The sequence below is a fragment of the Phyllobates terribilis genome, unplaced genomic scaffold, assembly GCF_046119375.1.
Source record: "Phyllobates terribilis strain yellow unplaced genomic scaffold, ASM4611937v1 Scaffold_3__8_contigs__length_932513732, whole genome shotgun sequence".
NCBI classification, from domain to species: Eukaryota; Metazoa; Chordata; class Amphibia; order Anura; family Dendrobatidae; genus Phyllobates; species Phyllobates terribilis.
The window spans coordinates 183,270,206-183,282,599 of record NW_027362763.1 but is presented as its reverse complement, the minus strand read 5'-3'; the positions used below and the strand labels follow the sequence as shown (position 1 = coordinate 183,282,599).

Here is a 12,394-nt window from a genome sequence, read left to right as displayed (position 1 = left end):
ATTCTGTGATGGGACGTTGATCCAGGGAACTAGTCTGATTGTTGTATGTGTAGTCGGGGACTGAATTTTTCCCCCAATATGGAGCTAGTAATGTCTGCCCCGTAGGGTTTTTGCCTTCCTCTGGATCATCATGTTAGGCTATAAGTTGAACTCAACTGGCTTAAGTCTACCGTCAACCTTATAGCTATAAACTAATTGCTCTGAAAAAAATCATAGACATGTCAACAACCCCATAGACTACTATGGATATGTTTTCTATATGTGAACAACAGGAATAGAATATATACATTAGAACTAGATGTCTGAATGAGGCCATATCTTCATTTTTTTTAAAGCGCCATTTTATTGTTAATAGGTTCACTATTTTGCAGTGTGCTCTGACACATTATTTAAAGAGGTTGTCCACTAATTTTACATTGATGGCTTATCCTTAGGATAGGTCATCAATATCTGATCAGCCGGGGTCCGACACCCGGCACCGCTTCCGATCGGCTGTCATCGGTGTCGGTTGCGGCGGCCGCCGTCCGGAAGTGCTCACTTGCGGAGCTGGCCGACTACTTGTAGTGACCCAGGGTTGGTACTGCACATCCGCCTTCTAGTCAAATCAATAGGAGACGGATGTGTAGTACCCTGCGGCGGCCACTACAAGTAGACGGCCAGATCCGCAAGTAAGTGCCTACAGCCAGCAGCGACGCCAATAACAGCTGATCGACAGGGGTGCCGGGTGTCGGCTATAATAGTCTGAAAGGTTTCAAAAGAACTCAAGGTACCCTCTAAGCAACTAAAGGCTTTTTTTCACATTAGTTAATGTTCAAGAATCCACCCATGAGTGAACACAGATAGAAGAGGGTCCCTTTGCATGAACACTATATGGACCCTTTGCAGTTCAACAGCTCATCATATTTCAGAATTCCACCTGCTTTGGAAATAGAAGTGGCCTTGGGCCCTTCTTCCGAGGCACAGATTGCACTTATGGTATGGTATTGTACATAAGGGTCCACCAACTTTCATGCACCACTGTAGATTTGACTCCTAATTAGTGGTGAGTGAGCGTGCACGGTTAAGGGTTTAACCGAGCACGCTTTGGCGCTTACAGAGGATCTTCGAAAACTATGTTCGAGTCGCCACAGCTGCATGCCTTGCGGCTGTTAGACAGTTGTGACACATGCAGGGATTGCCTAACAAACAGGCTATCCCTGCATGTGTTGAGGCTGTCTAACAGCCGAAAGATATGCAGCCTCAGCGACTCGAACATAGTTTTCGAGCAGGCTGAAGATCCTCGGTAATTACCCCCTTAACCGAGCACGCTCGCTCGCTCATCACTACTCCTAATACAAGCTCTGACCACTACTATTAGTATATACAACCACTAAGTCTATACTATTTTACAAGAAAAAATTAATTTTCTTTCACTTATTGCAACTTATTAGAATGGACATAGAGGCTGCGTGCCCACTATGCACTTATCAAGCGTTTTTGTTGCGGAATTTCCGCAGCGAAAACGCTTGGTAATACGTGCCCCATGGTCCCCAATGATAATCCGCATGTGCGGATCCGCAGCATGTCCATTATTTTTGCGGACACGCAGCGTAATTGGCGCCATTGACTTGCATTGAATCGCATAATATCCGCATGACTACATGTGCACATGCGGATATCATGCGGTTCAATGTGCGGATGGTACCCGGGTCTGGAGAAGAGGAGACTCTCCTCCAGACCTAGGTACCATAGAAACTGTTAAAAAAAAGAATTTAAAATAAAAAATAAAGGTTATACTCACCTTCCGATGGCCCCCGGTGTTTTCTCCGCTGCGTCCGGTCTCTCGTATGGCTTGCGATGGTGACGTCATTTAGTCATGTGACAGGTCATGCGACCGCTGATTTCGGCGGTAGCGTGACCTGTCACATGACTAAATTACGTCATGGCAGGTCCTTTCACACCACCGCGAGCTGTACAAGAGACCAGACGCAGCGGAGAAAAGACCGGGGGGCATCAGAAGGTGAGTGTAATCTTTATTTTTTATTTTTTTCCATTCTTTTTCTTTTTTTTTAACTATTACTTGGTCACACTATATAAATCCATGCCGGTTGCATGGATTTATACAGTGTGACCAAGTTGTCAAGCACTTTCCAAGTGATGCTAAAATCGCTTGGAAAGCGCTTGATAACCCTCATGCAGAAATGCATGCAAAAACGCTTGACAAACGCTTCTACCTGGCGGGAAAAACGCATGTAAAATCTGCATGCGTTTTTCCTGCCAGGGAGATGCGGAAAAAATCCGCAGCATTTCTGTATCGTGGACACATAGCCAGATGGTAGATAGATGCCAATGAGCAGGGTAAGGATTACAACACACGGCTGCTTTATGCATTAGAAGACATATTTACTAAGTAGTATTAAGTCGCAGTTCATATTGAAGTGTTGACACAGACAGTAGATTGGAAATCAATTGAAACACAAGCAAACATATCCCTGACTCAGTCTGTCAGATTCACCTGCCTCGATTCCAAATCTGACATTGAATGGAGACAGGAGTCTGACCGACTGATTATCTGCGTCAGCCATAACTGTCTGACTTTCAGTGACCTTCAGGTTGTCATCTAGACACGGTGACACTTGGAAAGTATCCCATGCCTCCAGCCATGTGCTTCCGATTTCTTGTATGTTGTGCTATAAACCCCAAGTAGCATGAAATAATATCCTGATTTATCTTCTCTCTTTTCTCCAGCCTGTCCTGCTGCCATGTTTAAAGCTAATCAAGGCCTAGGAATCTGTGCACCCTGTCCTGCCAACAGTCGTTCTACCGCCGAGGCCTCCCCGATCTGTGTGTGCCGCAATGGATATTATAGGGCAGATACTGATCCAGCCGAGGCGACGTGCACCAGTAAGTATTATGAATGTTCAAAACCACAAACCTCCTTTTCCTTCATTTCATTCTCATTCCACTTTTCCACCTAGATAATTTTTTGTGGTCAACTGCTAATAAAGCAGAAGGCTACTTTAAAAAATAGAATAACATTGATATATACAATGTTGTGTACAGTTCCAAGTGGACATTTTCACAATTAAGTGTCTTTTCAATTCCGTGACCTCTTGTCCGCCAGTAGAAGAGTCTTGGTACAAGGGATGCCGAAGTCACAATGGCACTAGGGCCTGGTGCATGAGAGGATCCGATAACCCTACATAGGGGACCTTGTTGCTCAAATTTCTGGCTATAGGTTCATTTCCCCAATTCATTACAGGGCTTGTCCCACGAACAAAGTTGATTTTAACCAATGCATCTTGGAATAATAATAATTTCCACAATTGGATGTGTTTTAATAAATGTTCCTGTGCTGAGATAATCTTATAAATGTGCCCCTGCTGTGTACTGTGTAATGGCTGTGTCTGACCGTACAGGAACATGGTCTGATCATACCACAGCTCCTGAGCAGGGGAGGAAGGAAGAGAGTATACAGACAGGACAGCAGGGGATCACGGCTGATTCTTTCTTTGAACTAAAACATTTTTTAAAAAATAGGCAGGGAAATGCTTTATTTCACAAAAAGAATCAGCTGTGATCCCCTGCTGTCCTGTCTGTATACTCATTTGCTTCCTCCCCTGTCCAGGAGATGTGGTATGATCAGACCATGTTCCTGCACGGTCAGACACAGCCATTACACAGTACACAGCAGGGGCACATTTATAAGATTATCTCATCACAAGAACATTATTTTTGAACACATCCAATTATGGAAATTGTTATTATTCCAAGATCTATTGATTAAAATCAACTTTAAAATTAACATTGTACATGAGAAAACCCCTCTACGTGTTAATAAGGGGCATGCAAGAATAAGATTCAGCGTATTTATTACCAGATGCGCACCATTATCTTATCAGTGTGTGTGCCTCGCCACAAATGTTACTCTAGTCTAGGACTGGAATAACTTTTCTGGGGTAATGCCAAGGGTCAGATAATGTGGTTCCTCTGCGCTGCTGGTGAAAACTGACAAGAATGATCCAGGAGACTCAGTAAATTACCGTATATCATTTATTGAGTTTCCTGGATCATTCCTGTGGATTTTCACCAGCGAGACAGCGGAACCACATTATCTGACCCTTGGTATTTCTGGTTTTAGCACTGGATCTGCAGCAGCTCTTGTACACAACTGCCCCAGGTGAGAAAGTGTTTTGTTGCATTTACCATTGCTCATCACTAGATGAGACCCTATTGTGTTTTATTTGCTTCCCAGGTTTCTGTCTATTAATAATGTATTTCACAAGTTTCAATGAATTGGTGAAATACTCCGGCTTCTCCCCATCTCCTCGCATTTTGGCAAAGCCGTTTGAACCTGGAGTGAAAATGCCAAAAGTTGCAAAAAATTTGTGCAAAAATTTTACGACGTTTTATGCCAGTGTTCATGCAAAAACACTTTTATGAATAAACCTCTAATAACTCTTATGTTCCCTCATACTCAATGTCACCGGAACACATTTACTAATCTTGTCTATTATGTAGAGTAAATAGTGTAAAATGTATCATGGATGATAGTTTTGGTGCATCTTTAGACACTTTTGTCTATCTTTACACCATGTCTTGGTTGGATTAAATTACTCCACGTTGGTGCATTTTGTTCCATTTTAAGCCATGAACTTTTTCCTCTAAGACATAATTCTTTTCCTCTAAGCCACACCCCTATGTCAAATGAGGCGCTACAACTGTCTAAAACACATTATAAATAGGTATAAAGCTTGATATAGCATTATTTGCCAAAATGTCCCTACATATTAGTAAATCTACTCACTGTGCTGTTTTTAGCTCCAATGTTTTTCGCTATTTTAAATCATTTTAGGTGGAAAAAAATGGTGTTGAGGATGATGGACATATACTTAAATTCATAAATTGAAGATGCGGAATATTTCAAATTTGCATCTTCTCCAGAGCATTTTAATTGCTGATGAATCATGAAGTGATTTGCAAATGGCAAAACTCAACTTGCTCATTTTTAGCTATAAGTAAAGAGGTGCGAACCCGAGCTTAAAAGTTCTGCGTTCATACCGTACAGTTACTGTCCGGTAGCAAACGACGAACATGGACTTCTCCCGGAGGTCTGTTGCAATGTTCAGAGTTCCGAAGGGAGACTGAGAAGAGATAAAGAGCGAGAGAATATTTTCCGGGTCAAAAGTCCTAATTCAGGTTCTGATTCAAGTTCTGGTTCCCGAACTGAACTTTGGAATAAAGTTCAGGTCGGATATCAGAACCCAAACTTCCATGGGTCCTCTCATGCCTAGTTATAAGCCTTCTTGGGGTGATTGTTTCAGCCTTATGGTGCAGCAGCTGCTGGTTTTGTTTCTGTACTTCTTTGGTTGTCTTAATTGCGCACTGTATATAAGGATGCAACATCCGACTTCTGTATAGCTTAGTTATGGCTTGTGCCGTATGCTGGTAGCGGGGTAGTATAATGTAGTGTACGAGGTCTGTGCTTTGTGCATTTTTCTCCGATAGTTTATATCAGCCTCACAGGCCAATTTCAGCTTTGCTTCAAATTTTATTTTTGACAATTTTTAGGAAAAAAAGAAAAGCTTGTGACCCTGCAGATCTGCGGAGTACGGCTCCTGTTCCACAATGAAACACATTTATTATCTCTCTGGAAGCCCCTTCTGACCTTGTTTCACAGCTTTGTACTATTAGCAGGGAAATGAATTTACAAATTTGCCATCGTACATAACACCGGAGCCATCGTTTCTTCTTCTGTCCCCAAAGGTTATACCACAGCTTTCATGTAATATTAATGGCATTATTATTACTTTGGGAGTTGAGCGAGCTCATTGCAGGTTAACTCTAAGGATGCTGCTAACACCACTGCAGAGTAAGGAGCTGTACAGAAGCCGAGCTTTGCAATTGCGCAGTCATTTCTGACCCTCTATGGAGCGTTCTAGTCAATATCCACAAAGTAATCTGCTGACCAATACCGCATTGAGCACTGACTAAATCCTTCCTGGCCAGGAGGCTTCATCTTATTCTAGATGTTGCAAGCCCATAAAGGAGTCAGTATCACCATCTCCAGCCAGACAATCTATTCTTTGTTAGTCCATTGCTTTAACATTGAAAGCAGGAATGGTTTAATTGAAGAATAAAGAAACATAAAGCATCCTCGAGGTGTAAGATCATATAGTGAGGACCTACACAAATAATAGATCATTGGGACAGATGAAATGCTGAGCTCTATGCTCTCTATAGGTGGCCATTCACACTAAGCTAAAGTTGGTTGAACCTGGTAATTTCGGTGGGACCAGCTGACCATCAAATTTGTTTTTGAATCTTGTCTGACATTCGTTTACGGATGTCAGAGGAAAAAGAATAGGACTTGTTGTATTTCAAAATGCCCTATACTACGTTCCCAAGGTAGATAGGCTGCCAGCAGAGCTGTATGGCAGTAGCTTACTCCCCTCGTCCCCTCAACCAGTTGTAAGAGATTGGTAGGGTTCAGCATGCTGTGCCGCTCCTGCGTGTAGAGGTATAAATCAGCGTTAACCATAATTAAAGGGAATCTGTCAGCAGGATTTTGCTATGTAATTTGAAGACAACAGGAGATAGGGGCTAAGACACTGATTTCCGCAATGTGTCACTTATTAGGCTATGTGCTGTTGTTTACTTACAATTAAGGTTTTATCACTAGGACATTATCACTGCTAGGGCTAGGACTCATGTGCTTGCTAGTCCAATTCTTGCATCAAGAATTTGTTGAAATTTCATTGAATCTATTCTTCTCTCTACTTGAGAAATGTTCCTCGTGCCATTGGCTGCAACACAACCCCAAAGCAGGATTGATCCACCCCCATGCTTAATGGTTGGTGAGATGTTATTTTCCTGAAATTCTGTGCCCTTTTTTCTCCACACATACCTTTGATCATTTTGGCTAAAGAGTTCTATTTTTACCTCATCGGTCCACAGGACTTGTTTCCAAAATGCATCAGGCTTGTTTAGATGTACTTCTGCCACTGAATTTTATGGTGAGGACGCAGGAGAGTTTTTTTTCTGATGACTTTTCCATGATGGCCATATTTGTCCGAGGTGTCTCTGAACAGTAGAACAATGTACCACAACTCCAGAATCTGCTAAATCTTTCTGAAGGTCTTTTGCAGTCAGGCGGGGGTTCTGATTTGCCTCTCTAGCTATCCTACAAGCAGCTCTCACTGAAATTTTGCTTTGTCTTCCAGATCTTACCTTGACCTCCACTGTTCCTGGTAACTGCCATTTCTTAATTACATTTTGAATTGAGGAAAGGGCAACTTGAAAACACTTTGCCATCTTCTTATAGCCTTCTCCTGCTTTTTCGGCCTCTGCCATTTTCATTTTCAGAGTGCTAGGCAACTGCTTAGAAGAACCTATGGCTGCTGTTTTTTGGCACAAGCTTGAGGAGGCTGAGTTTTTATAAAGCTGAGAAATTTGTATCACATGGCCTTTCCTAACGATGATAGTGAACAAGACATAACCCTAACAGGCTAATTAAGATCTGAAACCTTGGTCAAAGTTATCTGAGCACACAAATCTCCAAGGGTGCCCAAACTTTTGCATAGGCCCATTTTCCTTTTTTTAATTTTTAAAATGAAAAAAATGACTATATATATATACTGCTCAAAAAAATAAAGGGAACAGTTAAACAACAGAATATAACTCCAAGTGGATCAAACTTCTGTGATATCAAACTGTCCACTTAGGAAGCAACACTGAATGACAATCAATTTCACATGCTGTTGTGCAAATGGAATAGACAATAGATGGAAATTATTGGCAATTATCAAGACACCCTCAATAAAGGAGTGGTTCTGCAGGTGGGGACCACAGACCACATCTCAGTACCAATGCTTTCTGGCTGATGTTTTGGTCACTTTTGAATGTTGGTGGGCTTTCACACTCGTGGTAGCATGAGACGGACTCTACAACCCACAGAAGTTACTCAGGTAGTGCAGCTCATCCAGGATGGCACATCCATGCGAGCTGTGGCAAGAAGGTTTGCTGTGTCTGTCAGCGTAGTGTCCAGAGTCTGGAGGCACTACCTGGAGACAGGCCAGTACACCAGGAGACATGGAGGGGGCCGTAGGAGGGCAACAACTCAGCAGCAGGACCGCTACCTCCGCCTTTGTGCAAGGGGGACAGGAGGAGCACTGCCAGAGCCCTGCAAAATGACCTCCAGCAGGCCACAAATGTGCATGTGTCTGCACAAACGGTTAGAAACCGACTCCATGAGGGTGGTATGAGGGCCCGATGTTCACAGATGGGGGTTGTGCTCACAGCCCAATACCGTGCAGGACGCTTGGCATTTGCCACAGAACACCAGGATTGGCAAAGTCGCCACTGGCGCCCTGTGCTCTTCACAGATGAAAGCAAGTTCACATTGAGCACATATGACAGACGTGACATAGTCTGTAGACGCCGTGAAGAGCGATCTGCTGCCTGCAACATCCTTCAGCATGACCGGTTTGGCAGTGAGTCAGTAATGGTGTGGGGTGGCATTTCTTTGGAGGGCCGCACATCCCTCCATGTGCTCGCCAGAGGTAGCCTGACTGCCATTAAGTACCGAGATGAGATCCTCAGACCCCTTGTGAGACCATATGCTGGTGCGGTTGGTCCTGGGTTCCTCCTAATGCAGGACAATGCCAGACCTCATGTGGCTGGAGTGTGTCAGCAGTTCCTACAAGATGAAGGCATTGAAGCTATGGACTGGCCCGCCCGTTCCCCAGACCTGAATCCGATTGACCACATCTGGGACATCATGTCTGGCTCAATCCACCAATGTCACGTCGCACCACAGACTGTCCAGGAGTTGGCGGAAGCTTTAGTCCAGGTCTGGGAGTAGATCCCACAGGAGACCATCCACAACCTCATCAGGAGCATGCCCAGGCGTTGTAGGGAGGTCATACAGGCACGTGGAGGCCACACACAATACTGAGCCTCATTTTGACTTGTTTTAAGGACATTACATCAAAGTTGGATCAGCCTGTAGTGTGTTTTTCCACTTTAATTTTGGGGGTGACTCCAAATCCAGGCCTCCATTGGTTAATAAATTTGATTTCCATTGCTGATTTTTGTGTGATTTTGTTGTCAGCACATTCAACTTTGTACAGAACAAAGTATTCAATGAGAATATTTCATTCATCCAGATCTAGGATGTGTTATTTGTGTGTTCCCTTTATTTTTTTGAGCACTGTATTATACTGTATATATATTTTTTTTGCCTAAAATACAAAATATATGTGTCATCTTCAACTTTAGGCCTTTTAGAGATCATTTCATCTTCAACTTGCTTAACTGTTTACAACAACAGTAATTTTGACCAGGGGTGCCCAAACTTTTACATGCCACTGTGGAGAGCCTGGTGTGGATGGGGGAAGCTTTCAGAGCTCTGCTTGATGTTACATCTAAGATCTCTGTGTCACACCTGCTGCACCCAGTTAACTAAGTGATACATTGTTGGAATCAGGGTCTCTTTCCCTACATTATGCTGCTCTCAGATGAGGTAGTAAAAACTTGGTGACAGATTCCCTTTAAATAATAGTTACTTAATTTCATAAAAGACAAGTCAATGCATTTCCGTATCGAACTATCTCGTATTCAAGACTATTTAATACCATAAAGGAATTTAATACTGGTTAGGACTCATTCATAGCAGCGCAGCACGCCGAATCCTACAAATCCCTTACAGCGAACTCCTGCTGACCAACGGCCCACATTGGATCCAGACAAGGACACTGCAGCAACTCCCAGGTTTCATCTCCCAAACGAGTATAGATGTTGTATCCTTAACCCAGCACCAGCAGGTGAGCAGAATCACCTCCCAAAAAACGGCCTCCTATTAATGTGAACGTATGTTTGCCCTATTAAGCCATATTTTCCTATTTCTTTGTTCACGTCTCAAAGAAGTATTTGGCTAAGAGCAATTGAAACTTTATGGCCACCTTAATTCTAACTAAAATGTTTTACTAGATGATTCCCTTCATTTTGTCTATTGCTGTATATACTGTATATACTGTAGTGCAGATAAGTTCCGCAGTGCTGAACGCAGATTCCCATTACTCCCATTATATAACTTTTAATTAATTATTTAAAAAAAATATAAAATCACACAAATGTACCCGTATGCAACAGGCAAAAAGACGAAGGTGTCCAATCCACAGTGATGGATATACACATGACAGATACTGTCACTTATATCAGCGAGAGACTAAACATAAACTCGCAGTGGTCCGCCAACCATAGAACGTCCGTAAACATGAAAGACCCTCTTAATAGGTATGTAAAACATTACCGTCTATAACAGCATTAATGAGTTTTATGGGAAACAGTATAAAGAAAGTGGAACCATCTCACCCATCTGTCAAATCCAAAGGAGGGGGTCTTTGTACATCGATCAATACTGCAGAGACCTGGCCATCTTTACGAGCAGAGCTTGGGTTGTAAATTGCCCTATTGAGTCCTACAGAATCTGGTCAGCCAAAGACTTCTGTCCTGACAAGGGCAGTCCACAGCTAACTCTGTGCACACAATACCCTACAATCATCCTGCCTGCCCCCCGACGGGTTTCTTCTGTTCAGGGTCATCAGTGGACGGCAATGCCCATATCCAACTAAAAAAGGGCTATGATACCAGCATCCCAGTGGTGGACCTAGCATTCACCACACTGATACAACCAAGTCACTACAGAAGGGGTATTAAGTCCCTGTTGTTAAGGAGAAGGTCCCAGTCAGAAGACTCCCGCGGATCCTGATAGAGATCAGCTGAATAAGGGATCCTCACAGTCCTGTGTCATCCACCTGGTACAATCAGTCAGAGGTAATCCCCACTGAGCTATTATGACGGGTAGTAACCTAGTAAAATAGATTAGGTCACATGTAAGAATTAAGGCATCAATAAGACTTCCCTTTTTTTGCATACAAGAAAAAAGGGCTGTTCTTTGCGAATGTGCTGGATACTATTTTCATCCTTTTTTGGGTCCTGTGTCCATTTTTACCATTGATGAGATATCTGTTTTTCTCATATGCAAACAAAGAAAAAAAGACAAGATTCTATTACCCATAAAACAGTAAAAAAAATGGACAGCCCTCCAATAGCATCCAAGTGCTATACATTTTTTGATGGCCCATTCACTTGAAGGGTTACTTTCATCCAAAAATCAAATGACTGCAGCTACTAGACAATGTTCAGAGCCTCGCTGTTCTGACTCGGTAGATTGTTTATATCTGAGCTCCAATTGAGAAGAAAAGTGCTGATCGTTGGGGACACCGATTGTCAGGCCATGAACAGTCTGATATCGATGACCAATCTTACGTATAAGTCAGCAATATGTTACTGCCAGATTACCCCTTTAAGCTGGCAAAACCCGTTGTTTTTGATGGGGTCGGTGACCCACTACTTTCAAATTCTCCTGACAGTTTGATTTCAAACGTTCAATCCGTTTGTTCTCCTTTGAGATTAGCCACAGCCAGAGGAGTTTGGAAGCAGTGTACTTCTGTCTCCACCGAAAACATGAGCAAATCAGGAAAGATAGCTGTCTGCTGAGAAAGCCATCATCTGTCTAAGGTATTTAAGTGTAACGTGGTGGTAGCTGCGGGCGAGGTACTCATCTTTTGCTCCCCATCACATTACATGAAGGTGGAGGTCCTGGCTGGGTGTATGAGGGAACAATGCCCATGTAGGCTGCATGTAACCGATGACGCTGGTTTGCCAGGACCAGATGCTTTACAGTTCAATGAGGGAGACCACCATTTAAAAGTAAACCTTTTACTGAACCACAACCCGGCACGACACTACAGTTCTGCTCAGGAAAAGTCCTCTACTCAACCCACAGTTCCGCATCTTCTTTCCCCTTAGGGGAGCTATGGTTCCAAGAAGGCCGGGTAGTTATCTTCTCTAATGCATCCTCTCCCAAGACCCATCCTTGGGAAATCACTCTGTCTCTCAGTTACTCCTGCTCTGGATCTCACTATCTCTTCCTTTCTGTCTCCTCTCACTTAGGGACACCCAAAAATGCGGCACTGCTCACATTGGACCTTAGATTCTTTCTCTATGCAGTCCATGCCCTGACTAACTACCAGGAAACTGTCACTTTCCCTTCAACTTAACCACTCTGGGCTAGTCCCAAACATTAACTCCTACTATCCCTACTGTCAGGCAATTCACAATATCTACATTACTAACATCTTTAACGCATAGCACAATTTTTATTATACAACCCAATATTATACTTATTTCTTCAAGGGGGGACGTGGGCAATATGTCCATCTCCTTACATAGGTACTATAGGGGTTAACGTCACAAGACTACAGAAATAATTGTATTGGCCTTCATGCTGCCTGCTTCGCATGATAACAACTCCTGCAAGATGTTGATGGATGTGTGATAATGGAGATAA

The 12,394-nt window shown here is 43.0% G+C and overlaps 1 protein-coding gene across 3 annotated transcripts in view; it reads left to right on the top strand.

Annotated features, from left to right (window-relative positions):
* The window catches only part of EPHB1 (EPH receptor B1), a 435,557-nt gene that overhangs the window by 349,059 nt on the left and 74,104 nt on the right, over positions 1-12,394 (top strand). For all 3 annotated transcript variants that reach the window (XM_073674309.1, XM_073674308.1, XM_073674307.1), the window contains exon 4: positions 2,728-2,883. In XM_073674309.1, coding sequence (XP_073530410.1) covers positions 2,728-2,883 — 156 coding nt within the window. The remainder of the gene's footprint in view (positions 1-2,727; positions 2,884-12,394) is intronic.